The following is a 25,983-nucleotide window of genomic DNA, read 5'->3' as shown; positions in this document are numbered from 1 at the left end:
CTCTCTCTCTCTCTCTCAGTCTCACTGCCAGCAACAGCCTGAGGAACATTCTGTTTTGAAAGTGTGTGGAGGTGGGGGTGGGGTAATATGTGGCATTTGTTATCGCATCAAGTGCTTTTTTCTGCCCACTCTCTGTTCTCTTCACTTTCATTGTGTTAAGTGGAAACTGGTGGTCAATGGCCATTATATGTGGTCTAATATTCATGTTAAAAAAAAATAAAAATTCTGTCAGGGTAGACATTTGAGAGTTGGTTGGAAGGAACAGATCATTTTGAATGTCTTGTAGAAATATGTTTTGTCAAAAGGACTTGTTTTCCTACCAATGAGTGTGAAATTCCCTGGCATCTTGCAAGGAGAGTTTTTGACCACTATGACTCGTGTGTGGGCTGGAGTAGGTCATCACGGTCACTGAGCTTTCTAAAAGAAGAGTTAAGGACCTGGGGTGGAGGGTAGACTTAATCACGGTTTGTTTGCAAGCTTTTGTTTTGTGGTATGCTTTTGTCCTGCCACTTTACTGAACTATGCTCAAGTGAAACTTGGCTGCTTTCTTTGATGCCCCACTGTCCACAGATCAGTGTGTTAAACATGAGCTTTTGTTATTAATGACTTTAACAGGGAGAGGGACACAGCTGCAGATTTCCGATTTCAAAGGATCTTTTATTGCAAAGTTGGCTAACTATCGGCTTTTTATCTAGATATAATTTGCATAAAATCATTAGTTTGCATTGTTCTGGAAATTATTTTCAGGGATTTAATTCAATTCAGTTTAATTGATTGACTGAGCCTTCTCTTCTTTGCTTGTGGAACCTTGTGGACCTTACTAAGTTAAACTGAGATGCTCATTAATTTAAACCAAGATAAACTTTAAACCCTTATTGTTCTGCAATCTGAATCTGCAAACTTGCTCAAATAATTTTTTTTCGTTCTGAAAATGTGATCATTTGTGAAATCATGTGATCATGTGGTTGTAATTATAAACACTATTTAAACAGCTAAAACTGCATCTATAAATTTAAGGCTCTATGCATATTGCACATACGCACATACACGTGCACACATTATGACAAGTAGCAGCTTGCACATGTACTAAGTTGCAAAAGCACATATATAGTAAGACAGGAAGACAAAAATCTTCCTTCATTTTGAGAGCTCACGTCTGTACGCAATCTGAAATTGCCTAATCCAATACCTGACCATAACAACTTGGTAATATGCTCCCTAACCATAAACCTAATCATAAACTTAACCGTAAGCCTAAGTGTAATCAAACTGTAACCCTGAGCAAACACCACCTCATTCCTTAACCCACAGACATAAACTCCCACTTTGCCTCAGGGACCTGTACATCGCTCCTAACAATGGACACCTTTGCATTGTAATATTTAACAAATTTTAACAGGCTAAAAAAAAAAAAAGGGAACAACATGAACAATCGTTAGCACAAGTTTTGTACTCAACATCCTCTTGTAAATTTTAGACCACTCCTTCATGTATCACCCACTTCACTTCTCGTATTAGTTAATATTATGAAACATTTAATTGTGTATTAGTGCCACGTATTATGCTACTGTGTGAGTTTAGACTCATCCACTGTGATGACTGAATGAGTACACATCCAAAAGCATTGTGCAAAGCTTTCTGCTCTGTGATTGGCAGTGAACTCTGACTCATACAAATGTGCCAGCGCCTGTTTTGAGTCACTGAGCCAGACTCTCCAGGCCTTCATCTCATTTTCTTTATAGTGTGTCTATAATACCTGTGTAACTACACATGAACTTCTCATGCAACTATAGTGATAAATATAACTATATTACTGCATTATATGCACTGTCACAGATGGATTGCAGACATACATCTTAATTTTGTATCTAATATTTTGCATCTAAGATGTTCTGTACTGTTCAAACATCTGAAATTAACTCCTCTATAGTTGCCAGTAAGGACTATGTGTAACTACACAAGCATTACAAAATGCTAGAGGTGTAATGCAATGACACTAGCTATATCTGTATATTGCTCAAAATATTCAAAATATTCATATTCGTAAGTATATTTGCGCACACACTTGCAGGAAAGAAAAAAAACCTCCCGCTCACATGATTTTTTTTTTGTCCCGATGCACTCCTTTAGTCCAAATAGATGTCCTGTGGACCCTTCTGGCAAAAAAAGAAAAAAAAAAACTCCTATTCGCCTTCTTGTTCCTCAGTAACATGACAAGCTGTGTTTTTTGTCGTATTAAATTAAGAGAAAGAAAAAAGTGAGGCTGGTGAGGTCAGGGAACCACTATTTATAGCTGCAATAATGTAAGTGATAACAGGAACTTGTTTCATGGCCGTTCCGCAACATTAAAGGTAACTATTAACGGATAAAAAGTATGAAGGTTTATTCATTATTTAATAAGAACAAATAATCATTGGCAAATTGCTGTGGTTTGCTCATCTGTACAAATGACTAGATGAGAAATATCTGGAATGTTACTGAAAATGGATCAGATGAAGCAGTTTTAAACAGTTCTGAGCTCTCACGTTACCAGTCATAACAATGTTATTTACTGTTTACAAATGTAATGGGAATGTTAACAGACAGCTGAGGACATATTACATTAGTAACAAACCCTCAAGGTAATCCTGTCTGTGTTATATATACCAGATGTCAGTTTTCTTTTATGGAGCTAGTTGCTCACGCACTCCACTCAATAGTTTTGACGTGGTGAGAATATAAATCAGATAAAGCGCTGTTTTGAAGTCGCTGCTGACAATGTGAAACGTGTAAACATGTACGACGTGGCCATTGTTCCCTCTCCCCTGCGGTTTTCTCCACATACACATACCATCGAGGTCAAGGAGCTGCCACGCTTAAAGCCTTTAAGACAACTGAGCATGACGACTAAATGAAACACATGTGGTCCCAGGTCAGTTAAACCACCTACAATGGCAGGAAACACCAAGGCTGAGACACCGAGCCAGTTCGCTGTTATTCTGTCTGTGACACGTTCACTGTGTCTTACGTAAATTGTGTTTAATGTTGTGTGGCGTCTTCCAGTCTCTTATATTTACATACACTCTAGGTTACTTACTTTATTCTTTATATGTTTGCTTTTGTCTTTTTTCACTTCACTTTCACTTCATACCCCAGTGCTGTTGAATTCTCACATTCTGCTTGGTCAGAAGATGATTAATGTTCTACAACATCAGATCTGACATTAGTTCCAACTGTAAATTAAATCACATGTTTATATTAATGCGCTTGTTCTGATATGTTATCTTTTCTATAGTAAGGATGTAAGGATGCTCCACGTAATCTGAGCCTAATACATAGATAGTCATTTTAATGTGTTGTTATTTAACATAGAAAAACGTATAGTCATTGATGTTTTCTGTAAGGAGATGTTTATTTTATATTTATGGAAGGAGTCACCAGTGTCAGTGCTTTGTAATAGTTACCAGTAAAGCTGTAACCTTAGTTAACCTTTTTCACCAAAGTCTTCAGGACAGAAGACTTTGTGTTTTCTGTTTTCTCAGTAACCTGACAACATGAAAATAAATGAGAAAACACTGTGTTTTATAATCTTATTAACTTCCAGAGACCGGTGATGGAACGACCAGCTGCTATAACGTAAGTGATATCAGGAACTAAAACTTGTTTCATAGATATACCACAACACTAAATGTAACTATAAATGGATAAAATGTATGATGTCGTTCTTTATTTACTAAAAAACATGTGATTGCAACCCAATTGCTGTGGTATAAGAGGAATAAAACACTTTGTTGTTATTATGAAAATAATAACAGCAACTCTGTTTCGCATCAGGCAACCTCACACCACTCCACTGTTGATTATTTCCTTAAAACAGCATCCCTCAAATGTTTTATTTCACATTCATTAAATTGTTTTAATAACAAAATTATATGAATGGCTGCACTGAAGTCCAAGATGGTCCATTATGATTTATAAGGCATGTCTTGACATCCTTATGGTTTGTTTAAAGAAGTGTCAAGCTTCCACGTGCCCTCTTACATATGCCTCTTGATCGAGCACATTTACAACAGCCAAATAACCAGAGCTCCAAACATCTGCTAACTTTTATCTCAACATATCCCTGAATCCCTGAACTCAGCAAATCTATTCCAATGTGAGATGTTTACTTTTCTCACTAAGGTCACTTAAGTCAGCTGGTAGTGCCAGGGAGGACAGAAAGTGTGGAATTTACAGTAAGAGCCAAGATTCTTTAGGGCTGCACAGTATAAAGCACAACCTTCCACGTCAGCGCAGTTGAAGAAAGCCTGAGTTCATCTTGGGTTTTCCACATCTGTAGAAGAGAGAAATAAACTGTAGTGCCGCTTGTCTTTGGACAGAAGATGTAGTACGGCCAGTGGAAGTCAGAGATTTGAAAATGCTAGATGTTATATATGGAGCACAGAATTATGGGAATTATGGGAAGCATCTGTGCCAGCAGTCTTTGATAAACAACTAGAAGCTATGATTATGACACACATTATTTCCATTTTGCTTTACAAAACAAGCTATTTGAATACCCTGTACGTTAGAGACCAAAGGGTTGAACGTTAATGTGCTGAGTTTATTCAAAGTCCTAGATGAATTTGCTTTTTATCACGGCACAATGAATTTGTTTGCTTTTGAAAAGATACCATGTGTACCTGGGATATGTGTTTATTGACGATATAGATGATTTGGTATTCAGTTGGTGAACTGGTTTTGTTGGAGTTTTATTATTTTTCATTACATCACAGCTAATACTACACTTTTAAAATATCCTTTTTTGGAAAAAAAAGTTTATAAAGTTAAAGGTTATACACCAACCACAGTTTGAGAAATGTAAAGTGTTGCTTAAAGATATAACAATATGTACTTTATAATCCCAAGATCTTGAGTTGTTGTCTATAAAATATCCCTTGCAACCTTGAGCTGATAGTTTACTCATTGCAAAATCATGTAATCATGTTCCGATGTCACACTTTAATGTCAGTCTTAAAAGACGGTATGACACCAACAACATTATTAGGTTATGTAAATGATCACCATTAACTGAAGTTGTTTTCAGAACTGTTTGTTGGTTGGCGTCATGGACAAGTAGTAAAAATTTAAACATTACTAAGGTTAAATTACATTGGTGTAACCAACAACATATAATTTATCAGTAGATGATGATCACTGTCATTTGCAGGCCACAAATGCTTCAAACTAGGAGTCACTCCACCATCTTCTAGATCCAATTTAACCCATTATCCACTATAAAGATCCTAAAAACATATCCACAGCAGCATAATAAAAGAAAGAATTCTCAAACCACCATGCTTCAGTGTATTATACGGGTGAGTTATTCCACACCTGCATATTCACGGTGGGTATACATGTATGAACAGAGCTTTAAATGCTCATAATACTGTTAGTACATGAATCACCTAAAATAAAAAGGAATCAACATTCAATGTGCCAAGTACTGGAGGACAGGAGTACATCACAAGACACCAACAGAAATTAGCAAATTTTGTTTTTAATAAGGATTTTGCCTGACTTTATTCAGAAGATGTTTATGTGTACTATGTGGATATAATGCAATCTAAGTCAAAAGGCATGAAACTGAAACAGCGGAACTTCCACCTCAGAAGTGTGAAGTTAGCACTATTTCATTTTTCGTAAAGCTGATTTACACGAGAAGGCTAACTAATGTAAACCTTGACTAGATAGACTTCAAATCATAGAATTTCTTTAATTGCTGCACTTATTATATTGCATATGTATGTATGTATTTTTATATATATATATATATATATATATATATATATATATATATATATATATATATATGTGTGTGTGTGTGTGTGTGTGTGTGTGTGGGTGGAATAGACAGTTGAGAGTAATTTGCTATCTATATATATATACTACATATATAGCATTTAGCAGATGCCCTTAACCAGAGCGACTTATCGAAGTGCTTTGGAGTCTCTATCAAAAACACTTCTTCATGCTAGTTCACTAGCTCAGGGACTAATAATGGCCATCAAGAATATGTTGTGAAAATCAATCATTTTATATTATTGGCATTAATTAAAGAATATAAAAAAAATAAAGAAAGAGAGCCAACACAAACCCACAAATTAAGACAAATAAAACTAATCTTTCAATTATAACATGAGAACTGTTGCTGTATAAACATAGGACGAGCCAGTCTGTCTGCACATAGCTGCAATCCATAAACAAATGCCTGAAGTGACGGAAGATTTAATAAGCACTCGCTTATTATTATTAATGTTATATATTATTCAATATTTTTATTAGCATGGAAGTGAGTCTACATAATGTCCACTTCTGGTCTACCCTGATCATTCAGCTGTCTGTGCACTTGAACTTTTGTGGAGTTTTGTGGGTGTCACTACATGCAAATGACGTGTGTCAAGAACGAGATTTACACTTTACGGGTGATCAAGATTATGCACACATGCATGAAGAAAATCTTTAGTAAATCAGGCAGAAATTTTTTTCTGCAAACATTTACACACAACTTCACTAAAAAAAATTGAAAGATGAGGCCCAATGTTATGATGTCACATTGTCCGTTGAAACTCACCCCTAGGCGTGAAGTCCTACTTACTTTAGAACTTGTGTTTCTGTTGGCTTTAAGACTATGACTACGTCTGTTCTTTCTACACAGGATTGGCCGGAACAGTTGTAGCTGATGACCGTTACATGATTACATGATTCATTTTCATTGCGTAAACAATCAGAACAAACAGACACATGGTAATTTCTCTTTACAAGGCCTTTATTTGGTCACTATCAGAGCTCTGGCATTAAAACCACAAAAGTATTCACCAACTGAACAAACCACAAATGGATACTAACATCAGTGTACACTTCTTTTGTTTTCTAAAGCAAATTGGACCAAAGTGAAACGGGAAGTTAGTTTCATCATTTTTGTAAAATTGTGACGCTAGATTTGATATTGAGCAATTCTTTTTACTTGCACGGTTTCTTTTTTCTTTTTTTTTGACAATGCGTCATTAAGCGAACCTCTCATTATTTTTCAGTGTTTTCATTTCTTGTGGCCATGGCTGGGAAAATATAAAAAGCAAACCATGAGAGGGAGTTGTCCTTCTTGTAGTCAAAACAATGGGTATGTTTACTCATAATTTCCTGGTTACAGAAACTATGTTTTACATAAGGGTTGCCATTGTCTTACTCTGAGATTAAAAACCATGATGCACCTCTTTCACTCAACCCCTGAGCACTGAGAGATTTTAGATGTGCTCAACTAACTCTATATACAAATCTGTCTGTGCTTGTACTCAGTTGCACAGCTTCATTCCTAATTCATACATTTTTATGATTCTTATGCAGATAACACATACTTTGCTACACTATAGAGACAAATAGAGAGGGAGAGGAGGAACTGGATAGCCTTACACAATGAATTTTATATAGGGTTGCGTCAGTGTAATAAGTCCAGTGGGAATCATTTAGTATCATGTGACTGATGTTAAGTCAAATTAAACTGCCATTTTCTCTCACTAAAGGAAGAGCTGGAAGCTAGAACACAATTGCGGGTTTAAATGGATTAAATATATTCCGTATAACATTTGAAGTTGTCTGGCTTTATGCACCACATGTACGTTATTTGATGAGAATGACAAAAAAGATGACATGCGAGCAGGATTAGTAATTGAAGATTAGTGTCATGATGCATTATAAGGCAAACAGCTTTAGAAAAAAGTTTAGAGCCTGTTATAATATTCTGTGCTTAACTGAATTTACAGCTCCAGTCTATTTGTAGAGCACACATGCATTTTCTTTTGCTACAAAATGACACACATACAAGCTGATATGCTACTTTTAAATCTAGAACATAATTTTCTGCCTTCTGACTATGAGCTATAAATAATACAGATGAGAGTGTCTGGGAAAGATATGATTGTGGGCAGCACCAAAGGTAAAGGATATCCTGTTTTGATACACGATGAAGTAATAAAAGCATATCACAGTGATCATTTGCCCATCCCACGAGATGGGGCAATCTCAAAAAGGCTCAATGCTCTCTAAAGATAATCGATATCGCTGTGCATGCGCAAATGGTGACCTCAGAGAAGTGAAGTGGAAATTCCGGTATCAGATTATAAGTCTCACAGGTTGAAGCAAGGCACTTCGTGTGTTTTAATAGGATACTGCCATCTACTGGTGTGATCTTAGCACTCTTAAACCATATAGCAAAAACTGGGCTGTTTTTTCTTTGAAGGCAAACTCCACTCTGAAACACATTAAATATGCTTAAACTGAACTATTTGTGATGTGTTTAGTGATTCTGGTGCTAAACTGTTGGACTGCAGTGTATTTTCATTATTCCTGTGACAAGCTAGCAACAGTCTGTTGCGCTGACATTGCTAATGATCAGGTTTCATTGTTAGCTCCTAAAAACAAAAGAGGAAGAGCTTTTTATCTGACTCAACATTTTCCAGTAATGTTTAATATCATATTAATGAAAAATGGTGAATATAGAGTAATGGAGACAGCAAACGCTGAACTCAAAGTTCCAGAATTCAGTGCAGCTATACGACGCAGATATGCCGAGTTACAGCAGAGATTCGGCTCAGCTAGTTAGCGATCTACGAGATGACAACTACGATGGGGTTGATGGTGGCGTTGGCATTAGAGTTGATGCTTTAGAAGATGATCTGTTTGAGCAGAGTGTACAAATAAAGTGGTGAGAGAGCTGGACAGACTAAAGCACTGCTGCATCAGTCTCTTTAGGTAGAGATGAAATATCGCAATTAACTGCTCAGTGAAGGTATAGTTTGTATAGTTGATAATAAAAATAATAATAAATAAATAAAAACAAAATTAATTTTCTCATGATGTCCATTTTTTCCCCAACCAAAATCCATTTAAACACACAACACTTCGTAATCATGACCTCCAAACTTGTAAGCACAAACTTCTGATGAGGACTTGAAGGCAACATGGTGCCACTAACCAAAGTGAAATTAGATAGATAAAAGAAATTTAAACCAAAAAAAAAAAAAAAAAGTCAACTCAGAATTCCAGTTAAGATGAAATGTTAATATGGGACACAAATAATAATGTTATAAAACATTACCACAGATGATTAATTGGATATTTTCAGACCTTTATTCCAATACTATCAGTAAGTGTAAGCCAGGCAAGTTTTTTTTTTTTTAATTAAATCTGCATCTAGTGAAGAAGGAAAGGGAAGGTGGTATCGGTTGCAGGTTTGTATTAGACCTTGTTAAGCAAGACATGGAAAATGGAGTTAATCAGCACACCATCACTTGGCAAATAACAATACCGCTGCCTATATAATGTACATTTGTGTAGTGGAGGAAAAAAAAAAAAAAGCTGTAACCACCTCAAGTGTCTGATGTAATAGTTTTCCTTAGAGAGTGTGAACCCCTTCACTGTAAACATGACAAGAGATCAAACACAATCATAATATATTCTAATGTAAGAGACTCTTGATAAGTCTGCCATTAAACATTTTAGTTCAATTAGTAAAGATATTCCCACAGAGTATGTATGAATGCCATAACAAGAGTTCTATCACTTCATTTCTAACTCTAAGTGCTATAACAGATGAACTATCTGATTATTTAAGTCTTTGAATGATCAAATTTGTCATAAACACTTGTAAGACTATCCTGACTCTTTTCTCTATGTAACAGAGTATTTAAAAAACAAGTAAGAAGCAATGCTTCAAATCAACACCAAAAAATTATAAGTGACTAAAAGAGGACATAATGTCCTTTTAACTTTGTTGTGTAAACACCACCTATGGGAACATATCCTAGTTTTTTCCATGCCTGCCTCAGAAAAATGGCCAGGACTCAGAGATGATGGTGCATATTAAACAGAAACAGGCACATGACTACAACAGACAAAACAAACTGTGACCCTTCAGGTGTAAGGGGAAAAAAAAAAAAAAAAAAAAAAAAAAATCTAATCTGACCATGCTGCTATGAACTTTCAATAAAGAAATTCTAAAAAGAGAAACCACACAGATACAAATTCATACAGAATAGGAGAATAGTAAATAGAAGTCGTGTCCTCTTGCCTGAAAAGAGGTCTAATACAAAGGGATATCACACTGTAAAATTCAAAGCATTGTTTAAATATTTTTCAGTATTGGGTAACTTTACAAAGAAATCAAAGTAAACACGAACACCTTTACAAGTGCTTTAAATGCTGCTGGTTAAGTGGTTAGTTTAGTTATCTACACCTGGAGAAAGCCTCTTCCTTAAAACCTCCTCCTACTGACTGATGGATTCTCTACTAATCTGTACTAGTGGGATGTCTTTCCCTTATTAAATCTGTGGAAAAGGGATTTTACAGAAAAAAAAAGATGAATCCCTTTCAAAGGCACCATAAGGTACCGGTGGTCATTATCCAGTACTGTGAAAAAGTCTCAGGCATCCTATTTTTTTAGGGTGTGTTAGTTGTTTGTTTTCTGCTTTACCCAAAAAATTTAATGTGTGTACACTGTTAAAGAAAAAACATAATACATAATTGGCCACTTTCCAGATAAAACCATAATGGAGTCAGTTTGGTGTACTGGGAACAGCCAGCAGCCTCCAGAAAAGACTGTAGCAGGTTGTTCAAGCTGCAAGAAAAACTTACCAGCCAATCTGCAGTTTTAAAGGCAAAGGACGGTACGGCAGATAATGATTTGGCTTAGTTTACACCAAATATAGGTCTGTTTTAGTATTACTGCTATTTATTATTCCATGCCAGAGAGAAAAGCAATTGCACTGGGGGGAAAATATGAAATGCAATACACAGGCAGTATTGCTTTTCATTTGTGACGTGAGGACAATGTGCCTGCCGCACCGGAAAAAAACAATCAATAGGGGATTGGTTTAAGAAATAAATTCTGATTTCTGATCAGAAGTGAATGCTGTATGCAAAGTCTCGGTTGCATTCCATTTCAGTTTCATCAGTGCACTGCAGTCGTGCCACACTGAAATGCAATCGCTGTCCAATTACAGCCCTAAGCCGTATACGCCGGGGCATTGCTGAAAAATGAAATGCACCGAAGCAGGGAATTATATTCAATTCTGATGTGAAGTCAGCATTAAATTCTTTTAAAAAGTCCCTTCTGATTGTTTTTCACTAAAGAGATAAAGCAAAGTAAAAGCAACACAGTGAAGGTTTTGCTTTCCAGTGTGACAAATGAAAAGCAATATCATTGGCATCTTGTATGATTGCTTTTTTATCTGGCACGGAATCATCACCATACGTTATAGTCGTTTTTATATGTAGGAACGGTCATCATTTTTTTATTTATTTATGCTTTAAGTGCCTAAGACTTTTGCACAGAACTGTATAGTTGTTTGCCTACCCAGCAGCCTACAAAACCACAAATGCATTTTGTTGTTATTCTGGGAAGTGCAGCTTCAAAGCATCAGGGCCAAGTGGTCAGCCTGTGGAGTGGTTTATCCAAACCAAGGACGTTCTGCCTTGCTCTTTCACATACCATGGAACACTGCCTACTTCTGGCAAAGCTGATCCACGATTGTTCTCCAGTTGTCTCTCTACTCAGCTCATGCTCCGGCTTAGTTTTTGAAGGCCCCATAGCGACTAGCTTTGCTAATAAAGTTCTTCAACAGGTCATGGTCCATGTCTGCAAAGGCCTGGGTCTGAGTGACGGCAGTCAGGTGGTTGACGCAGAACTTGAAGCAGAACTCTTCCAAGTCCTCAAATGAAGAAGAAGCAATTTAACCAAGAAATACATGTCTTGGGGCTTGATGTTAAAATGTGAAATGTAGAATAACGGTTTTGACAGTGGTTTATCTTGTAATGTGACTGGTTAAATGTTAAACATGTCAAAGTGAAACTCATCTAGTATGCTGAGAAAGGCCATTATAAATCATTATCAAAGTTGTTTCTTCTCTACCACATGCCAGAGCCACCACTAAGGGAGACTGAAGCAAGCACACAACCAAAGATTAAGAGTTCCCTAGTAGGTGAAAACTGGCAACCAAACATTACTAACTTATTGGAGGTTTAAAGCATACTTCTGTACTGGATTAAAAAAACCTGTACAACTATAAATATGGCTGTAGATCTAGGCCATTTGATATATTTCAAATGCTTTCATAGATTATTTCAAAGTTTCTCTTGTAAGTTACATATGAACTACTTGAAAGGTTAGCCAACATACACTCAATGCACACATGAAAAACTGTACTTTTTGGTTTTAATAATAATAAAAAAATAAATATAATAAATAACAACAATAATAATTTGAACATGTAGAGAACTGGCAAAATTTGCAGGTCAATCTTCATAAACACAAGCAAAATTCCTTATAGAAACCCACTGTTCCACTTTTGTAAACCGTTCTGGGACACGAAGCATCAGTGTGCTAATGCTGTACGAGATATGTCTAAATATGCGGGATTACACAATGATGTTATTCAGAGGACATGCTTCAGTGTTGTACATGGGAAACACATCACTGACCTACCTGGCACTGTAACTTACGCTTACACTCATTTGTGTTTAGCAAGCAGAAGATTCTCCACAAGGGGGCACCGTTGTCATTTATGCAGCCTTTGACTGTGAGCATCATTGAAGACACTGAGGCAAGTAAAGTACATGGAATACTACATAACAATAGAGCTTTCTATCAGTGACAATGCGTGCCATTCTTTACACTGTCACTGGCATTGTTTTGTTACTAATATGCGATAGCTGGGACATTAATAGTTACACTACATAAAACAGCAGAATGCCTTAAAAGCTAGCCATTCTGTACAAGTACCTCTGCACTTTGCAGTGTGTTGAGAGAATGTCTGCTCTAGAAACCTGACCTTGCAGATAGCATGATAGCATATGGGATGCGAAGTGCTTTGTCTACAGTGTGACTGCGTAGGAGCGTGTGTGTGTGTGCTTACCCGTGCCTCATACTTGACAGCAGCAGATAGCAGTGTGATGGCATTCTCTTCCGAAATACCTCTTTTAATGGTTTCCTGGCACAGCCTTTTTAGACGAGTTTCTCTGTAGTAGGTAGCAAGATCTAGAAGACCTGAACACCAGAGAGCCAAGAGTCAATGTATTAACTCTTACAAGACCTAGCTCTCATTTAATATCCAATATAATATATATCACATTTTATATACATTGATATGTAATATCATAAAGCCTAGGGTCGCAGATACACTATCAATCAAAATTTTGGACACCCACTCTTAAGAAGGGTTTTCTTCATTTTTACGATTTTCTACTACTTTACAATATTAAGGAAGACATTATGAAATGACATTATGAAATAATATACATCTAATTATGCAGTGACCAAGAAAATTGTTAAATCAAATCTATTTTATATGTGATTATTATCAGTTTTATTACAGTTTTTACTATCAGATTATTAAGCCTTGCACATTCTTGAAATCATCTCGATAGGAAGCCACCCAGGAGTCTTTTCTTAGTTCCCAAATAAGCCAAGCACTTGTTGGCTGTTTTCCTATGTTCTATACAAAAACTTCTTGCTCAGAGAAACAATTTGAAGTAAAAACTATTCATGAAAAAATAAACTCAAATAAATTAATAAATTCATTTGACTGGTAATGTATGATTCTTTGATATCTGTCTGCAATGATTACAGCGCAGTTTCACAGTACATAAGGAGTATTTACACAATCAGAGAGCTGAGATAATGGCATATACAGTGTATGGCAATAAAAAAGGTATGTAAATGTCTGAGTTTACCAATGGCATCCTCTGGTGGCAAGTTAATAGTGTCAGTGTAGAGGTACTCCAGGAAGGCCCGGTACACCATGTAGGAGAACTGATGGATTTCGATGGCTTCATCATCAGTCTCATTTAACAGCGCACGAAAATGCTCACACCTTTTAACACAGAAATATATGAATCAGATATGAAAGCATATCCTTGTTATTCGAAATAGAGAACATATCCAGATGCCTTAGGACTAACTTCTTTAAAACTGTCTGCAAAAGTGTTCATGAATGTGTGTTCTTTTTTTCTGGAAGGTTTAGTATGACTACTTCTTTGAGCAGGCTGCAGCATGTATGCATTACTAACATTACTTTGGTTTTTCTGTTTTGCATTGCCTTCAGGAAGTAGGTTTTATCTATTCAGTGGCTGGGAAAAAAAAAATCCCCCACATTCTTATTGTTAAAAGGGTAAAAAAAAAAAAAAAATATATATATATATATATATATATATATATATATATATATATATATATATATAATCCTGTGTACATATATTAAGGTTCGATGAGTTGCCTAGTGCTCATTATAAATAGCCACTAAAAAATAATATTTTGAGGACAGTCCTTTACCTGATTTTGAGCAGAGCTTTGTGAACATGAATACATTTCCCATCAACTAGGAACTTGAGATCTGAAATTTCTGGGCTGTCAAACTCTCTCTTAAGGGACTGAGCCACAGTTAGGTAGTCATCTCCATCTAACCGGAAAAAAAAAAATCTCATGTAACATCATAGGTATTACCAGACAAGGAGTGAAATGATATGAGTGAATGTGAGTGAAGTGATACTAGTGAAGACTAGATTACAGACAGTAAATCATTTTTCTTCAACGTGTGAAACCAAGCTGATCCTCTTCTTACCCACTGTGAGAAGACGCCAGGTTACGGCAGGGGTAGCAAAACAGGCAAACACATCATCCGTGCTGGAGAAATGCGTGCTGTGTGGGAAGGGAACGGCCTGACCTCGACACTGACCCCACATCAGCACCTGACCGCTCTGTGTCTTAGCGGCTGATGTGTGACTGGTGTGACACGCAGCCACTTCCACCATCCTGAGGGATAGATCACACACACACACAAACACAGCAGTTAGCCTGCTCCATTAAAAAGCACCATCAGTGTCAATTCGCTAGTAAGGTGATAAAAGATACAAGACAGAGAGCGAGACTTCACTGGCATTTTTCCTGTGGTCCCGCCACCCATGGTCAAACGTCACTCAAGTGTGGGAGGTTAACAGTAGAAAGATACTCGATTATAGAGTACTCACTTGTCAGTAGAAGATAGAGATATGTAAATCAGCTGACCTTACAGCTCGAATACTTATCTCTAATTACGTAGTGATGATCTTGATCTTGAAGTTAAAGCTACATGGTCTTCGACTTACGTCTGTCAAATTACTACTTATCTTTAAAATATGCTAGTAATTAAACATTTCTTTTCTTTCAACTCAGATATGTTTAAAATGAGTCACTGTTAAAGATCATGTTTCTGTTACATACAGGCTACAGCTCTATTTTCACTGTCACTGTTTTACATCAAGATAAAACTCTCCAAGAACTATTAGCTAATCGCAATTACAACGTTTCCAAAAGTGATTTAAAAAATAAAAACACTCTACTGCTATGTCTAGATTTCAGTGTCGATTATCATAAAAACATAATTATAAAATAATGCGCTGCAACAATTTATCTTAATGATCATCTGTATACTCAGTACAATGTCACCACCACAGAGAAAAAACACACACACACACACACACACACACACACCAACCTATATCCACTATTTAAAAAAGCTGAAGTGAAAAATGCAGACATTGTCTATGATTAGCAATGCCATTCAGTGCATTATCTCGCACATGCCGCATGTATAATCAGTGCAGATGCACGGAGATGGAAATGTTGTGTGATTGTGCAAGTTGTTCTCACCTCTCCTTGTCCATGTTGATGAGTGTGGGCAATGCCTGGTTGCTCTTATTTCCAGTGCCTAGCTGCCCATAAGCGTTGGCACCCCAGGCGTAAACAAATCCCTCATCTGTTAACGCCAGGGTGTGTGCATAGCCACAAGCCACCTGGACAGATAAGCCAGCAAAAGTTTACCTTTCCACTAATGTGAAATGTGAACAAACACATGAGTTGGGCAGAGATTATACTGTTAGTGAATTATAGACCTGAAACAATTCAGTGCTTTCCTGTGGAATATAGGACACTGAACCATTTGTTCTATATTGCAAAAAATTTAGGACTGTCTATTCTGGAACAGTTACCCTGCCCTCTGCGGTAGAAAAATGCTATTGCAAGCTAAATTTCACAATGTGGCCTGTGCTGCACACATTAATCTCACAGCTGTGTGCGCACACATTTAGATAGAATTCAAGGCTGTGGCATTAAATGACACAATGCACATTAAGTAGTATACCTAAATAGTGATAACACCAATGATGTCATGATATACTATTTAGGACAGTAGTACTGGTATTGAGTTGGCCCTCAACTCATACAATCAGCAGTTGTGAGGTGAGCTGGAGAGCTTTACTGAGTGCAGGACATTCACTAATGTCTGCTCAAAAAGTCACTAGATATGTCTCTAGGCTCTTTTTTGAAATAAAGTCATTACAAGGGTCTAAAAAGTCACCAAATCTAATGACAAAGTCTCTAAGCTGGCAAGAGTGAATATCACAGTTATGGAGTACCAGCTCAAAGAGCAAAACCTCTGAACTACAGGTTGTCTTTTAGCTACAGTCAGCTTGTGGCAGTCGCTGTAACTGTGCGCATGAACAGCACATTTATAACAAAATTTAGCTAGTCACCTTACATTAGCTAGTTACATTACAAGCCCTGGTTGAACAGAAAACGGTTGTCCCGCTGTGATCTCACAGCATGCTGCATGCGCTGGACCGTGAATGTAGGGCTTTGCCAGAGGCTGGTTTACTCAGTGTATTTTCTGATCTGTGTTCTCCATGTATTTTGTTATCTTATCTGTCTATGTAGTTTTCAGCCTGTAAAACTGTAGCTGAAACCATCACCAGAATATAAAAAGACACAGATCCGACAAGCAAAGGGGTCGAATCACTCACTCTCCCCCAGTATACTGAGTTTGAAAACTCACAAGCACCTCCTGTTAGTTATTACCAAGCTAACATTTAGCAGATAGCTCTCTAGGTAAACAATTTCACAAGTGGGTTACATATAAACACTCAGCAACGAACTGACTATTATCAATCATTCACCAGCTTTCCACCAAATTCAGAAAGAAAAAACTAAAACTACATGAGTCCTGAATCCTCTTATAGTATAATATTAGCTCTTTCACTCTTGCATTTCTATTTGCTTTGTACACTCTCACACTCTCTCTCCTGATTGGCTGCTGCTCCTGCCAATCAGTGTGTAGTAGCTCATTCTGCATGACTGAAGTTGGGGCATGATAATATTTGATTTATCTGACCTGGCGTATGACATGAGCATATACATCCTGCCATTGAAGACCTGACACAGCCCTAACTGTGAATTACTGTTACAGGATTGAAAGTATACTCACAGCAGCTCATTACTATTTTTCTTTAGAAAGACTGTAGTAAGATTAACCTTAAGCTTGTTTTCCTTCCATTATTTGTTACCAGCAAATAAAAACTACAATCTCCTATTGTCCTGTTTTTTTTGTTTTGTTTTGTTTTGGTTTCTGATCTTCCCGAATTTCTCCCTAATTTAGTCATGGCCAGTTCCCAGCCAACACTTCTCCTATACCATATGATAATCAAAGAGGGTGAAGGCTATCATGTGCTTCCTCCAAGACATGCATCTTTTCAATCTGCTGCTCATACGTAATTCGTGAGCTCATAAATGCCCATGATTGGCTGCTGCTGTGACTGATAGAGGAGAGAACGCCACCTCTCCCTCCTTGAGAGAATGGCCAATTTTACTCTATTGGGCTCTCGGCCAGGGATGGCTATAGCATCGTCGGGATTCGAACTTGTGTTCTACGGATGACAGGGCGAACGCTTTTCCACTCCGGAACTTTTTATTTTTTCTACTATTTATAATGACACTCATTCTGTAGATGGAAAAAAAACATATGGGTAGGGTTTTGAGAGCTTAAAGAGCGAAGCTGAGCAAACGTAAGTCATGGTGCCTGATTTACTTCATGGACTTGTTTATTTCCTCACCTGGACAATGTTGATTCCCTGCAGAGCAGCGATACGACACGGTGTTTGTTGGTTGCCGTTATTACCCAGACCCAGCTGCCCATTACAGTTATAGCCCCAGCCATAGATCTGTCAGCACAGGGCACAGTCAGAGCACATAATAGCTATAAATCACAGCCAGGGAGATTATACCATTTATTCATCATAAAACCCTTGATCAGTCTGAATTAGATATAAGCAAACCAGAACAAATCAGGTCATTGCTTTGTATTAGCATACTATCAATCACACGCAAGACTAATTTAACACGAAGCATGGGCTGCGTCACCTCTCCGTTGTCTAGGACAGCCATGGAGCAGAGCTGGCCACAGGCAATGTTCACTACGACCTTGTTCTGCAGGCAGCTGCTGACCCTGCGTGGCGTGGGTTGGTTGGCTGTGGAGCCTGAGCCCACCTGGCCAGAGTTGTTGTAGCCCCAGGCATACACCTGAACATGAAAGGATAAAAGAAAAGTTGGCATGGCTACTAATATACTTAATAAAGGATTCAATGATACCGATGTAAGTAGACCCAACCCTACAGTGGGGCGTAACAGTAGAATATGGTAAATATAGGAAATTCAGTGTCTACAATAATTTAACAGTTCAGTAATGTCAGTATTAAACCAACTACGTTTTTCTTAATTATGTTTAAAAACAGTACCTCTCCTTCAGTGCTGAGAGCGATGGTGTGATGGGAGCCACACGCCACCTCGGTCACCCTCTTATTAATGAGGTTGGTGGACACCAGGGCAGGGATCAGGCCGTGGTTGGTGTTGCCATTCCCCAACTGGCTGTAGCCATTGTGGCCCCAGGCATATACCTCTCCTTCTGCATAGTAAACAAAAAAAGACAGACTGTGGGTTCAGACTGCATATCAATGGAATTCCACAGTAGATTCCCAAAGAGCTTTCCATATTTTAGCATAATTCACTTGTTTAGAAGTAAATAACATCATGCAGAATGGTGTAAATAAAATTTACACAAATCACATTTACAATACATCTATAACATTTAGAAAGACATCTTGTTTGTTATCCATACTACTAATAAAGCTGTGTCATTGAGTTTTAATATACCATGATAAAGACCTAAAAACGATAGTAAATCTGTAACTACTTTATCCATCAAAGCCCTGCATGCACCTCATCATCCTGCATACATTTTCTCTAGCTACACTATATGGCCAAAAAGATCGCATCCATATGTAGGCCTTGCCCAAACTTTTGCCACAAAGTTGGAAGCACACAACTGTATAGAATATCTTTGTATGATGTAATATTACTATCTCTCTTCACTAGAACTAAAGGGCCCAAACCTGTTCCAGCATGACTATGCCCCTGTGCACAAAGCGAGCTCCATGAAGACATCCATTTTAATACTCATGGGTTTTAGGATGTGGTGTTCAAGTGATGGTCCGGTGTTCACATACTTTTGGCCATACAGTGTATTATAGCACCATATCAACAAACTAGCAGCTGGAAATCATGGCAAGTAGCATTCATCAAAGGAAATTGTCCATAATGTATAATATGCATAAGGTACAATAGGTTACATCATTTGCTTTCCGGATCATTAAAAATCGGCTTCAGTGCTAGACAAAACGGAATTACAAATCAGACACCTAGCTTAGATTGCTGGAAACCAAAATTTGCTTCAGTTATCTAGTCCGGGTACATAGGTGAGAATAGGGATGGCCAGTAAACAGAGAGCTCTGTTCAAAAACAGACCGGTATGGCGACCAACAGAGCTGACACTAACCCAAGCCATCTGTCATTCTGAGACAGATGGTGTGGTTTGGGCACCTTACAAGAATGCCCCATGGTTGGTTCCCATTAGAGCTGTATCAGACATGTCCCACTGGACATATAGCTCACATATCTGGCTTGATAACATCTGGAGATTGCCCAGTAGGAGCTGAAATATGCGGCCGGGGATTAGAGATGTTTTGGGCAGACGTTCTCAGCCTGTTGCCACTTCTACCAGCAGATGTAAGAGAAAAATGAATGAATTAGTCCAGGTCATGTAACTGACGTGTGGCCATGAAGTCTCTCTGGTTTGAATCGTTTTAAGTGCAAATCTGTAGGGTTGAACCTAGAAGACTTCATCACTGGTGATGGACAGTGTAGCCACTGTCTCATTTCCAGGCACTTCAAGTTCCTGAATAACTGGCATGTTATTCATCCTCATTTTGTCTGGCATGGGAGGTCATTATCCACACGGGCACCATCGATTTCTATCCGCCCTGGGCTATTCTGGAGCAACAGCCGGTTCAATCTTTCCTTCCCTTCTAGCTCTTTATAAATCCACTGCAATCATTCAACTGTGTATTCTGGTTCAAACTGATATGGCCTTGGGACATTTTAAAAATATTCAACCTCCTTGATTTCCTCATGCTCTAGGCTTGAGTTCGATGCACACATTCATCACAGTGAGAAAGAAGCACTGAAGCAACCAGGGGTTACTTGCAGGCCAACCCCTTATTGCCAAGCTATCATAAAACAGTCTCTAAAGCATCTGGCAACATATTTGGAAACGTTTAAAACAGAAGTTCAGTGAGGTAAATTTAAAAGCTTCAGACACCCAGTTCCCATAGCTGTCAACATGAAAAATATTAACTTGGTAAGTGTCTGTAAAATGGTGCATTTTTTTAATTAAAAAAAAAAAAAAAAAAAAAATCAGAATGGGTTTGTTTACTTCTCAATGCACAGATTATGCAGAAATACTGAGAAACTCATTGAAATGCCATAAGGCAGAGGCTTAATTTTAATGTATTAATATATAATCATATAAACGATGAATTCCACACTCATATTTGCCTTTAAACAGCAAAGACAAACACTTCAGATACTTTCCAATTTTACCATATTATAACATGCCTTTATAACATCTTTTATAACAAGTTAGGTAGGCATATGACAGACCTGCAGTTGCAATGACGACATGCGGCCCTGTGCCATAGCTCAGAGAGATAATCTTCTTCCCGCATAGGGCGTCTATCCGTCTGGGCTCAATTGTGCTTTGGACATCTCCCAGACCCAAGCATCCGCTGCAGTTTGTTCCCAAAGCAAACACCTGTGAAAACAACCAGATGAAAAAAAAAATCTGCAATTGGATAGATTATACAGCAGCCATAATTTATATAAATGATAAGAATTAAGGTATCAGCTCATGTACATCTGAAATGAGTGTTGACATCAAACATTTGCTGCGTCACTGACTGCAATGATAAATTTCACCATTCACCATCACTGTAGACTACAGTTTATACTCCAAGATGCGGAAAACCAAACACAACTAGACCTACACTAACAAAACATCTGCTGCTGAATGACAACTGAATGTTTCATGACCCCTTAAAGCAGCTATTAGACTTTTAGCTTTGCTGATTATGGGTTAGTACATTACAGCCGGGGTGCACGAACTGATGCCGGTGTTTTAATGGTACCAGTGTACATACATTCACGTTTTTATCTTACAGAAGACTGTAGATATAACTGCAGTTCTGAAGGTCCCCAGGGGTCAGTAACAGTGTTAATGTGATGTCAACCCCAAGCAAGAAAGCCTGGACATGTACAAAGTCTGCCCAGAGCTCTATGGGATTAAACAGTAGAACATACCAGCAAAAGTAGGAGGAATGGATCAGTTAAACCAGTGCAATTTATGTTTACACAGCTATATATATCAAGTGTGCCCCTAGATGAAAGTGAAACAGTTCTCAAATACCACAATATCCATCTACCTAAAAAAGAAAAAAACAAAGTGATATGCAGTGAGGCTCAGCAATATGCACTCTCTGTTGGCATGATGTGCAAGGCCTGTATTAACTTGCAGAGTCAACCGAAATGAGGTTTAAAAACAATAAATAAATTGCTTGATGTGGCAGTTAAACAAAAAGCCTCTGGTAACAGAATAAGAGAAAAAGGCACACATATTACCCTCATCAAGGAATACAAATCTCAAAACCTGCAACCTGTGTTTCACTGTAAGATACATAGATCTGAATGTGTGTATATAGATTATATCCCAACAACAAGGGGATCATGTTAAGCCAAAGTGGAAATAGCTTGACAAACACACAGATTAACACACTATCCAGGATACCAACAAGGCTTATGTTAGTATTATAGGTCTATATTTAGCTTAACTCCATCTGTCCTCTCTGAAGAGTCAACCGGGGGTGGGGGTAGAGGTGGGGTGAGAGAGAGAGAACCCTCCTTCCTCTCTGTTTCAGTATATCATCCATTGGGCCCATAACATACTTAGTGGTTTTTCTAAATTACACTGTGTATATGATATGTGTGTGTTGCCACAGGTGCAACAATGCTGGTCCTGGAGAACTCGCTCTCCTGCATATTTTAGTGCTTTCTCTGCTCACACACACACACCTGCTTCAACTCAGTAAGGGTGATTGTTAATTAGGTGATTATTTGAATCAGGTGTGTTGGGAGCAGAGAAAACCCTGAAATGTGCAGGACAGGGGGTACTCCAGGGCCAGGGCTGGGAACCTGTGGTGTAGAGGAAAGCCTACCTCATCATTGACTGTAACATAGATGGCCTCATTAGCAGCGTTGCCAAACACACAGGCCTGGCGGATGAGACGTAGTTCCTCAGGAGGCAGAAGTGCAAACACTGGCCACTTTCCCACGTCAAGCATGCTACTCTGCAGCCAACAAGATAAACAGATGGGTACATTTTCCTTATCCACTTACTTACTATACACAAAACATATATTGATAAAAACAAGCCCCAGAAATTTGTGCATCTTGAAGGAAGCACATGCTAGTGTTCACATTCGCTGGTTGATTGCTGTTGTGCGATAGACAGATGAACACATTGGAGTAAAATGAAAAAGAAAAAAAGAAGTGCTGGTAGGGAAATGGCTAAAGTCATGGCAAAGGTCATAACATCGCTATGACTGCCCCAGTCTCTGACGTTGCTGGAAAAGTGCTTATTGTTCCTCCCACTGTCTGCATTTTGGCATCAATATTGTTTTTGAATGGTGAAATACATCTGAACCTGCTCATTAATTGACGAGTTAAGTGAGATATACTGGATCAGAGAAATCACAAAACCATGCTGGACTCACAAGAGCTGGACACTGTGACATAACAGGAAATCATGCATCTGGTTGTAAAAATTAGGCAGCTTCACTATCTCACACTCAGTGCACATAATGGATAATATAGCAAACTGTTCATATCTAAAATAAATGCAACCGAGCAAGACAAGGGCGTAACAGTGCAACCTCTTTCCAATTAAAACACAAAGCTCTGTGTTTGGCATCCAAGAGGTCCACTGCACATGAAGAGTGCTTCTCAAAATGGGGTCCATGAAACACAGTCAGGGGGTTCATGATTTTTTTTTTTTTACAGTGGTTTAAATCACAATCCTCACTTCAACCGAATGAGTTTAATCTGAATTTTAAAAAAGTAGGCTTATAAATAATGGTAACTTTAGTCTATTGTGTTCTCTCAAGGGAAAGCTCTGAAAAAAAGGCTACCTCGACTTGACTCTACACCAGGATGTGTTCAATTCACATTCTGGACAGTATGTTAAACTGTTCATGTCTAAGATCAATATAAATGTATTTATCACTCGTACCCAGTGTTTTCTGGTTAGCATCCTGGAGGTCCACTGCTCTAAACTGTTTCATGCCCTGTGATATGCCTGGCTCAGCAAATCTGCTGAGCTGAATCAGATCTTTCGGGTGTTTTTCATTATCTGTGATGTGTCGTTGTGTTGTGTTGTGTTGTTGTGTTGTGTTGTGAGCATCCAGAACACGTACCACGTACGCAGGAAGAAGAGAAACCTGATGCTTCTGTGATTGAAAGTCCAGATCATTGACACCTAATCTGAGTCTGGATTACTGCAGGATAAACGTCCTATATGTGACAGCAGGCTTACAGAGCTCAGACAGCTAACTGCTGCTGCTGTGATGGTGTTATCATACAGCTCCATGTAGCCTGGTGTAGACTCAAGTTTACTTTAGCTTTGATAGCTAAATAACTAACTAGCTAAGCCGCTCCAGTTATTAGCCATCTGCTAACTCATAAGCACGGTTCAGCCAGGAAGCATTCACTTTATACCACCGTCACAACCTCAGGAAAGGTACTTCAAGCTAATCAGCTAACTTTGTGTCAAAGCTAATTAACGGTATGCTAGCTGGGCAAGATAAACACTAGCTAGCTACTAATGCTAAATGTTAAGCCTTGTTTATTGGCTTCAGCATTTACCTTGTGCTGTTACATTAGCCCGTGTGGCTGTATTGGGTGCTGTCCGGCTGCGTTAACTTCTTTTGTCAGATTCGTTTCCATTCGCGGTAAACATGGACTTCTCCATACTGACCGCTACACACCGTGTTTCCAAACACAGCTGCGAGGCGGGACTCACGTGCGCGTGTCACGTGACCCCAGAGCCCAGCATCATCGCCTCAAGCCTGTACACAGTTATGAAATGCCCCTTAATCATAACTATAAAATAAAAAATATATACATAACTACAAAAAAAATTATATATATATAATTATATATACACACATATGTGTGTGTGTGTAAATGTTAATAAATAAATGTTTGTTTATGGTTTCTTCTAACAAATAATATTAAATAGAGTAAATAATATTCAGTATTTCTACATCTAATTGTTTGTGTGTGTATATATATGTAATGTGTGTGTACGTATAATTAATATAAAAGTATAAATGTAACATGTATGTAATGTGTGTATGTGTGCATATATATATATATATATATATATATATATATATATTTATATATATATATATATGTGTGTGTGTGTGTGTGTGTGTGTGTGTATATTGTTTGTTACATATTTACATTATATGACCAAAAGAATGTGGACACCTGACCATCACACCAGCATTCGAAGCACACAATTGTCTATAATGTCTTTGTATGGTATAGCATTATGAGTTTCATTCACTGGAACTAAGAGGCCCAAACCTGTTCCAGCATGACAATGCACCTATGCACAAATCGGGGTCCATGAAGACATGGTTTGCCAAGGGTGGCATGGAAGAACTTGAGTGTCCTGCACAGTGCTGTGACCTCAACCCCACTGAAAACCTTTGGGATAAATTGAAACTCTGACTATGTCCCAGGCCATCTCATTCGACATCAGTGCCTGACCTCACTAATGCTCTTGTGGCTGAATGAGCAAATCCCCACAGATACACTCCAAAATCTAAACACACACACAATCATTATATGACTTTTTTCAGTGGTAAAATTGAAAATATCAGGCAAAAAATTTAGACTATTAATTTAAAACCGGACAGTTTTATAACTAACCCTGTAGATGATAATACAATAATATTGGATCAACAATTACAATGTATACTCCCCTTGAAGAGACAGAACTAATTTCACTAATTTCATCATCAAAATCATCAACCTGTATACTAGATCCTTTACCTACTTGTTTCTTCAAACAGATAATTCCTGAAACAATCAAATCTCTTTTAAAGATATTCAATTCTTCCCCTAGCATTGGCTATGTACCTAAATCTTTTAAACTAGCAGTTATCAAGCCCTTGATTAAAAAAACCTGACCTTGACCCATGTCCACTGTCTAACTATAGACCAATATCAAACCTCCCCTTTATCTCCAAGGTCATAGGAAAGGTTGTAGCACAGCAGCTATGCTCATACTTACATAGGAATAATATTCATGAAATGTATCAGTCAGGATTTAGGCCTCATCATAGCACAGAGACAGCACTGGTTAAAGTGATAAATGACTTACTACTGGCCTCTGATCAGGGTTGTGTCTCCTTGCTTGTGCCGCTTGACCTTAGTGTAGCTTTTGATACCATTGATCATGCTATTCTCCTCGACAGACTAGAAAATGTAGTAGGCATTAAGGGAACGGTCCTTTCCTGGCTCAGGTGTTATTTGACTTATCGTTATCAGTTTGTAAACGTAAACGGTGACTTCTCTTCGCATACTAAGGTAAAGTTTGGAGTCCCACAAGGTTCTGTTTTAGGCCCACTGCTCTTTTCTTTATGTATGCT

General features: G+C 38.0%; 1 protein-coding gene across 6 annotated transcripts; it reads right to left on the bottom strand.

Moving 5' to 3' along the window:
• Positions 1 to 9,125: 9,125 nt before the first annotated feature.
• On the bottom strand, positions 9,126 to 24,351 carry rcbtb2 (regulator of chromosome condensation (RCC1) and BTB (POZ) domain containing protein 2). Of its 6 annotated transcripts, XR_004579488.2 has the most exons (13): positions 24,185 to 24,350; positions 22,480 to 22,611; positions 20,873 to 21,023; positions 18,613 to 18,779; positions 18,239 to 18,397; positions 17,932 to 18,039; positions 15,698 to 15,840; positions 14,631 to 14,821; positions 14,342 to 14,468; positions 13,744 to 13,883; positions 12,927 to 13,057; positions 12,497 to 12,609; positions 11,591 to 11,723 (listed from the first exon to the last, which is right to left on the bottom strand). XR_004579488.2 is itself a non-coding variant. In XM_034310536.2 (12 exons), exons 2-12 carry the CDS (start codon positions 22,603 to 22,605, stop codon positions 11,583 to 11,585), a joined length of 1,584 nt encoding a protein of 527 aa, XP_034166427.2. In that variant the 5' UTR covers positions 22,606 to 22,611; positions 24,185 to 24,349; the 3' UTR covers positions 9,126 to 11,582. The 6 variants fall into 6 exon arrangements, 4 of the variants coding, with proteins under 4 accessions (XP_034166427.2, XP_053095779.1, XP_026790668.3 ...); XM_034310536.2 differs by lacking the exon at positions 12,497 to 12,609 and having other exon boundaries at positions 9,126 to 11,723; positions 24,185 to 24,349; XR_008303621.1 differs by having other exon boundaries at positions 12,497 to 13,057; positions 24,185 to 24,351.
• Between the last annotated feature and the right edge of the window lie 1,632 nt (positions 24,352 to 25,983).

Source organism: Pangasianodon hypophthalmus, chromosome 14 (genome assembly GCF_027358585.1).
Source record: "Pangasianodon hypophthalmus isolate fPanHyp1 chromosome 14, fPanHyp1.pri, whole genome shotgun sequence".
In the NCBI taxonomy this organism is placed as follows: Eukaryota; Metazoa; Chordata; class Actinopteri; order Siluriformes; family Pangasiidae; genus Pangasianodon; species Pangasianodon hypophthalmus.
The sequence above is the reverse complement of the archived record's forward strand: the minus strand, read 5'-3'. Positions and strand labels throughout refer to the sequence as shown.

Excerpts from the sequence above, each read along its gene's own strand:
- rcbtb2 (XM_026934867.3), bottom strand. The coding sequence starts at position 22,605 with ATGCTTGACGTGGGAAAGTGGCCAGTGTTTGCACTTCTGCCTCCTGAG. Across the intron at positions 18,040-18,238 it reads CTGTCCTAGACAACGGAGAG|ATCTATGGCTGGGGCTATAA; the intron begins GTGACGCAGCCC and ends CTGTGCTGACAG. Across the intron at positions 14,469-14,630 it reads CTGGCGTCTTCTCACAGTGG|ATGGAGATGACTACCTAACT; the intron begins GTAAGAAGAGGA and ends TTTTCCGGTTAG.